The following is an 11,516-nucleotide window of genomic DNA, read 5'->3' on the forward strand; positions in this document are numbered from 1 at the left end:
ATTTCTTTTATTTGGGATGTGATTTAATATTTACGATTGTGATCTATTATAGATAAATGCAAGATAATTTCAATTAAAGGAAAATAATAAATAAATAAATAAATAAATCGATTTCATAATCGATCAATTTCATCGTTAATTGAATCATTCATTGATTTTTTCATTTTTTCATTTTTCTTATTACAAATAATTCATTCCTCTCCTAAATAATTTCTCTTTAAATGAATAAAATATTATTATCTGAAAAAAAATAAAAAGAAAACAAAAATCCCTATAAAAATTCTTTCACGAATTAATTCATTATCTTTCACATTTCCAACTAACACATCTCCCTTTCTCTCTCTCTCTCTCTCTCTCTCTCTCTCTCTCTCTCTCTCTGTCTATTTAAACGAACGATAAAACGCTATTAAATAAAAAGAATAAAAAAAAGTAAAAAAAAGAAGGACAAAAGAAAAAGTTCAAAAAGAAGAAAAAAAAAAAGCATATATATATATATGCATAGAAGGAGAAAATGGTAAAGGAAAAAAAAAAAAAAAAAAAAAAAAAAGAAAAGAAAAGAAAAAGAGAGAGAAACCTAATAAAATTCTATTCGCAAAATAATCGAGGAATTTAGGAAAAATGAAGAATCATTTTGATCTCTCTTTGAAGAAACAACGCGTGCGCGTCTAAAGAGAGAGAGAGAGAGAGAGAGAGAGAGAGAGAGAGAGAGAGAGAGAGAGAGAGAGAGAGAGAGAGATAAGAAGAAAGAAAAAAGGAGTTCAGGGGCGGAGTCGATGGGGGTGGCAAAAGAGAATAAAAGAGAAAAAGAGAAAAAGAGAGAGAGAGAGAAGGGGAGAGAGAGAGAAAGAGAGAGAGAGAGAGAGAGGGAACGATCGTCCCGAAATGAGACAACCGTGAGCAGATCGCTTTCGGGATCATTAATTATCCTAGAAAGTGCAGGAACGAAGCCACCACCACCATCACCACCACCACCATCACCATCACTACCGCACCATGAACATGAGAGAAAGAAACAGAGAGAGAGAGAGATAGAGAGAGATGTATAGATGGAAAGGAGAGCAACGAAGACGACGAATGTCGCCACTGCGAACCGAAATTACTGTTGAAGATTAATGATCGTACGCTTTATTACAGGTATTTATAGCTGGTGTTGTAAGATTCACGAGTGCTTTTACATTGTAGTTGTAAACATCCATAATACTTATATATATATATATATATATATATATATATATATATGTATGTATATTTTATGAGTATATAGGCTAACGCATCCTTACGTACGTAATTGTATATGTGTGTACGTATGTGTTTGCGTTTGTAAAAATTGAAAATAATTTTAATTAAATTATTTGAATCGTTCTTTACGAACAAATATATTTTTTCGTTAGAAAAAAAGATCTCTTACTTTTATCGTTTGATAAATTAAACTTTTTATGTACATAACATCTATTATATATATATATATATGTGTGTGTGTATATGTATGTATGTATGTATGTATAATATATATGATGACATTAGAAACGATTAGAAAAATCGATTATTCCCCCCACCTCCTTTTGCCAGATTATCCCCTTTTGTTTTTAGATTTAACCTATTAAGATACACATTAGGGTAATATTATATTTTATATGGGTAGATTTGTAATTTTACAAATTGGAAAGATAAAAAATAAATAAATAAATAAATGAATGAATGAGTAAAAGAATAAAGTGAATTAAATTGAAAGAAATATCACGAAGAAGAAATAATTGATTTTTTTTTTCGATCATCTCATAACCTTTGATCCATACTTTTGCATATATATATATATATATATATGTGTGCGTGTGTGTTTGTGTGTATATATGTATGTATGTATATAGAAGAAATAGTTTTTAATAATAGTTTAAATAATATTCATCGAGTAAAAGTATATATATATATATATATATGTATATATATATATATATATACGAATGGTACGTATTATGTAGCTATATATAAGTACATAGATAGATACATAGGTATATATCAAGAAGCAAGATTAACGAGCAGCCTGTGTCGTTCAATTTGATACGTCGAATTAGCGCGAAGCAAGAACCGAGCTCTCCGTATCGGTTATTAATGACTCGCCAGGCTGGCAATGTAAACGTCAGCGATGCGAAGTATTTCACGCTCGTGGACTAAACCATGCTTAGGGAATAAATTGTTCTAAAACTTTGTCCATTGTCGATCGACCATTTTTATTTATCCGTGTATGGCTTACTTCTAAAATAAAAATCGCGGAGAGAAAAATTGAAATAAAAAAAAAGAAAAGAAATTAAAACTATATATATATATATATATGTATATATTTTTGATCTATGTTAAATATATAATTTAATTATACAATCTAATAATTATATTCATATATAATCTAATTAAACAAAAAAAAAAATATATATATATATATAAACAAAAAATAAATATAATGATTTATATAATCTTTTTCTTTTTTTTTGAATTTATAGTAATAAAAAAAGAATTTAATACATTATATATATATATGTATATATATTATGTATTAAGATAATTAAATTATCTTTTATTTAAACAGATTACTTTTTTTTATTATCGTATAAAATATTTGATATTAAAAATTTAATTGTCATCGATTTTCTAATCGTTTAAATAATATTTTTCAAGCACATATATACATAAATAAATAAATATATATATATATATATATAATATATAAATAATATAATGTCCATTAATTCAAATATAACATAAGCATAATTTATTTACATAATTATTTATTCATTATGTAACCAGATCGTTCTAATGAAAAAACGTCGGAGAGAAATACATGAAAAAAAAAAAATAAAATAAAAAAGAAAAAAGAAAAAAAGAAAAAAAGAAAAAGATGCAAAGAGAGTTCAAAACTTAAGACTCTCTTTACGAGGGTAGATATTAGCAAAGCTGTCACTCACGAAAAGAGGTAGGTTGGTGTTAGAGACTTTTTCTTTCTTCCTTTTTTGTATTTTTGTACTATTTCTTTTTTCTCTTTTATTTATTTCTTTTTTTTTTTTGTTTTTTTGTTTCAACGTACGCCCCCTCTCCAAAACCAACGCGAATATCTGAGCATGTGTGAGTACGTGAATACTTTAAGCAGTCGCATACGTTCCAGCTTCAGTGGAATTTCGTTTAATTTTGCCAGCCACTGACGATAATAATGGACCATGAGAGAAAGAGAAAGAGAGAGAGAGAGAGAGAGAGAGAGAGAGAGAGAGAGAGAGAGAGAAAGAGATAGAAGAGTACCTTGAACATGATTAATTCGGTTTTAAACAGAGCATTAATTTCAACGTTTTCAGACTTAATGACTTGGAAAAGGCTTTTAATTACTAACATCGTTTACCTTGTGCATAATTAACGTATACGTCGATAATAGTCATTATTTTACGATAAGTGTATTATAATATGTATATATGTATGTATGTATGTATGTGTCTATATATAAAATTTTAATGATATCATAATGATATTCATTTTTTCTATCTGCTTCTTATATCATACATATTCTTATATTATATATATATACATATATATTCTCGTCGTTATATAATATATTCATATTAATGAAGTTGCATAAAAAAAAAAAAAAAATAAATATTACATTAAATTAAATCGAAAAAATAATATTAAAAGATATATAATCATTACAATTTAATCTCTATCACTTTCTCGACATAGAAATTTATATATATATATATATATATATATATATATAATAATAATAATATTATAAATACGAATAAATTCCAAATTAAAATTATATCAAAAATATATAATCATCAACATATATACACACACATACACATTTAGATATATACATATATATATATATACTTGTAAAGTTGTAAAAAGTAGACACACGATGATATAAGAGATAAAATAAATAGAGAAAGAGAGATAGAGAAAGAGAAAGACAAAAAAGAGAGAAAGAAGGAGAGAGAGAGAGAGAGAGAGAGAGAGAGAGAGAGAGAAAAGTAAATGAAAAAAGAAAGAAATAAAGAAACGTGGAAAGGAGTGAGGGTTGAGAAGGGTAAAAGGGGAAAGTGGTACCCTGTTCTCGTGGCCAAAGTAATACCGTCGAAGTTCCTAGATCGTTAATCTTGCAGTCGGTCGTTCGATGGATAGCCGATATGTTGCTTCGGTTGTACCTACACGAGTACATAGAAGCTTACTTATGTTGGTAGATGCGTACCTGCCGGGTGAGCCACACCCTTCCACGAGACGGTGGTTACGACCCTCTTTACGAGCTATGAGCTACGTTTCCCCTCCAACCCCCTTCCAGTTCAAACATATTTTCTTTTCTTTCCTCATTTTATTCTTTTCTCTCTCCCTCTCTCTCTCTCTCTCTCTCTCTCTCTTTCCTTTTTTTTCTTTTTTTTTTTTCTTTTACTTTCCTTATTTTCTTTTTTTTCTCTTGTATTTTTTTTTTTCGTCGATCCTCTCCGATATATCGATATCATACAATAGATACTATAATAATATAACATCGTTTCGATTGAACGATTTTATTACAAAGAAAATTTTATTACGAAAATATTACACAGAAAGATATTAATTTTTTAATAATAAAATTAATGATTGTAATTATTATATACGTGTATATATATTGATTATGTTTCGTTACGAATGTAACAATTATCTTTGTTCTTTATCAACAGTCGATAAGGTAGAACGTGATAATAGGTTAATCTTAAATATGTAAAAACTTTGAATTTTAATAATAAATAAAATAAAGAATGAAAAAAACAAACAAAAATCTTCTAATATTAAAAACTAAGTAATATTAGAACGTTCGTTTTTGAAAAACGTATAGATCCTCTTTTCATCCACAGTCGATAATATAGTACGCTAACAAGGTCATCTCAAATAAACAATATCTTCGAATTTTAAACATAAACAATGATTCATAACTTTCTCATAGGAACAAATCAAACAATGAATCATAACTTTTCATTCAAACTGGATAAAATGGAATAAATTATTTAATGAATACAATTTGATTTGTAATAATAAACGTAATTATTAACGATCTTAATTATAAATTAATATCAAATAAAACACAAAACATCCTAACAACATCGTAGTGATGTATTATCGTTCCTCTTAAAACAAAAAAATAAAATAAAAATAAAAAAAAAAAAAAAGAATAATGCAAAATTTTACACATTTATCTCTAAAGAAAAAAAAAAAGATCATACCCAAAGATTTCGTAAAGTTTATGAGCCTTGAAATAAAAATAAAATAAGCTACAAGTGTATCGTCCTTTTTATCCATCGTAGATCTTAAAAAGTAGATACAAAAATTACATAATTAGATTTGATAAAAACCACTTTACCGACGATTCTAACATACCGACATACATATAACATATTCAATATGTCGATAATCGTATAAATATTATTATACAATTTATCCGAATGAAAATTAAGAAATTAAAGGAAAAGTGTGTAATTCAAAGAGTCGACAATATGATTATAAAATTCGTCATATAATTAAACAAAACGAAATTACATAACCTATTAGATAATAACTAAAGTGTATTAAAATAAAAAAAGAAAGAAACTATTTTAATGAAAAATATTTATCAATATCTACGACGAGCCATTGAACTAGCTAGAAAATATATACGTATATTATCGTTGAATGAGCTGTAAGAAATAAATTTATAAAAACAGAAAAAATAGAAATGTTTTCTCTCCGAAGATAAACGTATAATCACCAAACGTAAGAAGAGACCTTCTTAATCGGCCAAGGACCTCGGAGAGACTGACGGCCGCCAGCCAAGTCGCCGTGGCGTCTATGAGCGAATCAACGAGTACGCTTACCGCGCATGCGCGAGAAGTAGAGGGGATAACGTTGAGGTTACGACAATCTCAGAGAAACGAATAGAAAGAGTACAGTATTAACTGTCGTCGTGTCAATATCGTTATTTTCTTTCGTCTTATTTTCATTTCTCTCTATCTATTTTCTTAATCAAGTATATACATATATACAAATATATATATATATATACACACGTGTGTGTGTGTGTGTGCTGTGTATATACATATATATATATATATATATATATATATATATATATACATATATACATATATACATATATATGTATTTGTAAAGCATGCAAATCGTAAAAATCTCTTTAAAATTAATTACTCGATAAGATAATTAGTTAAAAGAAATAAGTTTGATTTTATTCTCATCAAATAAATTTCCCCTTTATTGATCCGATCGCCTTCGAAAAGTGTGTGTGTGTTTTGTTTTGCTTTTTTTTTTTCTTTTTCTTTTTATTTTTCTTTTCATTGTTTGCTCGAACGTATTATATATTAACGACCTTCGTTTATTTCTCTCTCTCTCTCTCTCTCTCTCTCTCTCTCTCTCTCTCTCTCACGCTCGCTCTCACTCACTCGTTCTCTTTCTATCTGTTTATCCATTTTTTTTTCCGACTATCCATCTTTCTTTTCGTTATATAGTTTTGTACCGTATCAATCTCTTTTGAATATTGATAAATAAAGCTTACACGTATACACTGTGTCTCTGTCGATAAACGTTTACAAGTGACAAAATTGAAGAAGGTAAGAGTGGTGTTAAGGGGATAGGGGGATAGGGGGTAAGGGTAAAGGTAAAAGAGGGTGAAGAGAAAACATGTCTTCGTGTAGTGAACTGTCCCGTTCTCAAGAATATCAAAGCTTTCGAAGTTCTGTTCCTCTGAGAAAAATCGTCGTCGACATCGACGGTACAAAGGTAAAATTTTCTTTTCCCTTTTTTTTCTTTTTTCTTTTTTTTTTTCTTTATTATTTTCTTTCCTTAAATACCCTCGTTTAAACAATATATTAATAATATTTTAATATATAAGTTAAATTTATTTATATCTGTAAAATCCGTTTAATGAATAATATCGTTTAATTATTGTTATTTTTTTTATTTGTTTGTTTTTGTTATTTTGTTGAAAAAAAAAAGAAAAAAAAAAAATCATTTAATTTGTCGAAGTATTTGATTATTAATCGGTTATAATGCTCGATAAATTATTTGTTCGATTGGAATGCCGAGTATGATATAAAATTGTGTTTTTCTTTCTCTCTTATCATTATATATATATATATATATATATATATGTATATATACATATATATATATATATGTGTGTGTATATATGTACTGTTTTTTCTAGGGTTGGAAAATTTACGATTCCAGTCCTAAGACCGTCAAATGTCCACTCATTTGTCTTCCTCCTGTTAGTGGTACTGCCGATGTCTTTTATAAACAAATATTAGGCTTAGCTGCTAAAGGTTACAGAGTAATATCGGTGAGTTTAATTGTACGAAATGATATTAAAAAAGAAAAAAAAGAAAAAGAAGAGAACAAATTGTAAATAAAAATTATTCATTCCGTAAAATGAATTCAATTTTTATCATCCGAGTACTATCTTATCGACCGTCGATAATGAATTAAGAAAAAAAAATACGAATGCTATTAAAATGCATCGCCACGTAACAGAATAATTAATACTTCTACGTCATTTTTCTTGCCAAGATGAAAATGCAATTTAGTCGTTTTTTTCTTTCCTTATTGTCACTATTATTATTATTATTATTATTATTATCGTTTTTTTTTGTTTATATTTTACAGGCCGAACCACCAGTATATTGGAACGTCAAAGAATGGTGCGATGGATTTCGAAAACTTTTGGATTATATGGGACTTGATAGAGTTCATCTATTTGGAGCCTCGTTAGGTCAGAATTAATGAACGTATGACATGATTACGTATAATTAATCAAATTTCGTTCTACCTTATCGACGCAGTAAGAACGTATCGGTCGATAAAGAAAAAAACAAAAAAAGAAAAAAGAAACAAAAAAAAAAAAAGAAATTTTGTTTCTTATATTTATTCTCTTCCCTTAGGTGGATTCTTAGCGCAAAAATTTACCGAGGTAAATGCTTATTGCCCGAGAGTAGCATCTTTGATTTTATGTAATACATTTACAGATACATCTGTATTTAGTTACAATGATTCCGCTGCAGTGTAAGTAAGTTGATACTCTAATTAAATACGAAGAGAATAAAATAAAAATTGATTTAATGCTTAATTGTTATGCTATATATGTAATAAAAAAATTTCTATTTTTTTTTTTTTTTTTTTTTTTTTTTTTTTTTTTTTTTTTTTTTTTTTTTTTTTTTCTTATATTTTTAATCCTTGTATCTTTTTAATTCATAGTTTTTGGATTTTGCCATCGTTGGTATTGAAAAAAATGGTTATGGGAAATTTTACGACCGAGAAGGTTGACGGAGAAATTATCGAAGCTATCGATTTTATGGTAGAAAGAGTAAGAAAAAAAATCTTTTAAAAAAAGAAAAAAAAAGTTTTTTTTTTTTTTTTTTAAATTGTTTTTATTAAAAAAAAAACAAAAAAAATTGTTCTTTTATCTTCTAAACTTAATATATATATATATATATATATATTTTTTTTTTATTTATTTTTTCTCTTTAGTTGGAAAGTTTAAATCAAGCGGAATTGGCGTCAAGATTGACCATGAACTGCATCAATTGTTACGTGCAACCAGAAAAAATTTGCAATCTGCCAATAACTATAATGGACGTCTTCGACGAGTACGCTTTATCGAATTCGGTAAGAGAAGAAATGTATAAATGTTATCCGAATGCTAAATTGGCACATTTAAAAAATGGCGGGAACTTTCCATATTTGAGCCGATCAGCCGAAGTCAATTTACATTTACAGGTAAATATATCAAAATCTTTTCACATACTTTCACTATCTTTTTATTTCTTTTTTTTTTTTTTTTTTTTTTATCGTCCTCGTCGTAGTCATAATTATTTCATCATTATTGTCGATTAACAAATTGCAAATGTTTTTTTTTTTTTTTTTTTTATTATCGTCGTTGTTGTTGTTATTGTTGTTGTCGTCATTATTTTTCTCGTTCCTTCATTTTCATTTCTTTTTTTTTTTTTTTTCTTCTTTACAGATACATTTGAGACAATTCGAAGGAACGGAATACTCAGCTTCAGTCAGAACGAAAACTTAGCGGATTGTAAATAAAAAAAAAAAAAAAAAAAAGAACAAAAAAAAAACAGAAAAAAAAAGACTTAGCGATTAGTTTTATGTACATAGTCAATACATACATATACATTACATTCTCTTTTATCAATACATATTCACATACGACAATATTAACATAAGCTTCCATTATCGATATTATCGAACATATGTGTTTGTAGATCAATGATCTAAGAGAGATCATATGCGAGATTGTATTCAAGGAAAATTCTTTTTCCTTCGAGATATATAAATTCATTTTGATAAGACTGCACGTAAAACAACTTTCTTTCTTCTTCTTCTTCTTCTTTTTTTTTTTTCTTTTTTTCTTTTTATTTACAAAATTCTTTTTTACTAATATTATATCTCGTCTTAGCTCGTTAGAAAAAAAATTTATAGCTACAAAATCTCAAAAAAAAAAAAGAAAAGAAAAAAAGAGAGATCTATCTGATTAATCCTATCGGTGTAGAAATTTCTTATATATACATATTATATATATATACATACACATGCAAGTATACTTAATTTAATTTGTATATAATAAATAGAATAATCAACATAGACAAATCTCAAGATAAAGATAAATCTCAAGTATCAAAATTAAATAACGTAAATATTGTATACATTTTTGTTATAAAAAAAAAAAAAAAAGAAAAAGAAAAAAAAAGGAATAAAACGAAGAAAAAACAAAGGAACAAAAAAAAGAATTCAATATTTAATTGGAATAAATTAAATTTTTTATATTAAGGACACTTCAATTTGTCTATAATAATTTATAATATATATATTATTATTAGAATAATATATATATATATATATATATATATATATATACTATAAAATTAGAAATATATATAAATATATATTTCTAATTTTTATTAACATATTGCAGATATAATATTATATTTATTAACAATTTTTTATTCTCCATTCAATAATTATTTTAAACAAATGAATTTAAACATTTATCTCATGAAAAAAAAAAAAATAAATAAATAAATACAATTTCATAATAATAATAGAAATAAAAATAATATAATATTTTGTAATATCATTAAAGTCAGAGAGAAAGAGAGAGAAAGACAGACAGACAGATTGAGAAAGAGGAAATATCTGACCTGCAATATGTTAACGAACTCAAATAAATGAGATGAGAAGTAAAGGAGACCATAGTAAAACCAAGTATCGATTGTACACTCCCTTACTAAGCACTGGTTTCACGTTCTCGATCTCAGATTACCATCTTTCTAGACCCCATATATATATATATATATATATATATATATATATATATATATATATATATATATAAACACATACATAGTGATTATGAGTATACATGAGTATGTAACCACATAAATATATATATATATATATATATATATAAACACATACATAGTGATTATGAGTATACATGAGTATGTAACCACATAAATATATATATATATATATATATATTGCATACTAATGCTAGTGGAATTTAAACTATAAACGCTATCTCCAATGTTGATACATAAGAAAATAATTCTTAACATTTTTTTATCGTTGTAAAAAAAAAAAAAAGGAAAAAAAAAAAAGAAAAAAGGATTATCACATATTTCTTATGTTATCGAACTCTAATCCTTATTGTATTAAGTGTCTTTACGTAATATCATCATTTAAATGATTTTAATTCATTCATAACTCTTTCCAATCACCTTGATATCAAGATACCAGATTATTATATACTTCACATATATTTTTTATTTGAATTCATTTTCTTTTTTTTTTTTTTTTTTTTTTTTTATCAATATTTACATTTTCAAAATCCTTTCGATACAGACTCTTATATACTTTCTATCATCTTGTGTATTTCTTATTTGATTTTTTTCTTTCTTTCTTTCTTTTTTTCTTTTTTCTTTCTTTTTTTTTTCTTCTTCTTATTATCATTATTATTAATAACATTTTAACTTTTCCAGGAGATAATTTCATTTTTTTACATTTTATTATTACAATTCTTCTCCATTAATTGTTAGCAGATAATTGTTAATTAATATTATTGAAATTCTTCCATTTGATATCTCTAACTTTACAAAATCATTTTCTATGTCTTCGACATATACATACTTATATATATATATATATATTTTTTTTTTTTTAATTTATTTCCTTAATTAAATCCTTAATAATTTAATTTAATAATAATATTCCTTAATTATTGTCCATTTATATTAATATATAATTTCACTTAGTTCTCATCAACGTTATTAAAGCCAGTTTCTTTAATCTGATACATATGCATTCATATATATATATATATATATATATATATATATATATATATATATATATATATATATATATACAATTTGATTTCTTTTATAGATCATTCTTTCAAGATAATCGAACGAATGAGAAATAAGATAGATTCTTCAATTGATTTA

The 11,516-nt window shown here is 25.7% G+C and overlaps 1 protein-coding gene across 1 annotated transcript; it reads left to right on the forward strand.

The window, feature by feature from the left end:
- The first annotated feature begins 6,625 nt into the window (after nt 1–6,625).
- On the forward strand, nt 6,626–9,374 carry LOC124429914 (maspardin-like). The gene is made up of 7 exons (XM_046975803.1): nt 6,626–6,783; nt 7,211–7,345; nt 7,669–7,774; nt 7,944–8,064; nt 8,257–8,365; nt 8,530–8,778; nt 9,023–9,374. Exons 1-7 carry the CDS (start codon nt 6,685–6,687, stop codon nt 9,080–9,082), a joined length of 879 nt encoding a protein of 292 aa, XP_046831759.1. The 5' UTR covers nt 6,626–6,684; the 3' UTR covers nt 9,083–9,374.
- Nucleotides 9,375–11,516: the final 2,142 nt, after the last annotated feature.

This window comes from Vespa crabro, chromosome 16 (genome assembly GCF_910589235.1).
Source record: "Vespa crabro chromosome 16, iyVesCrab1.2, whole genome shotgun sequence".
Classification (NCBI taxonomy): domain Eukaryota; kingdom Metazoa; phylum Arthropoda; class Insecta; order Hymenoptera; family Vespidae; genus Vespa; species Vespa crabro.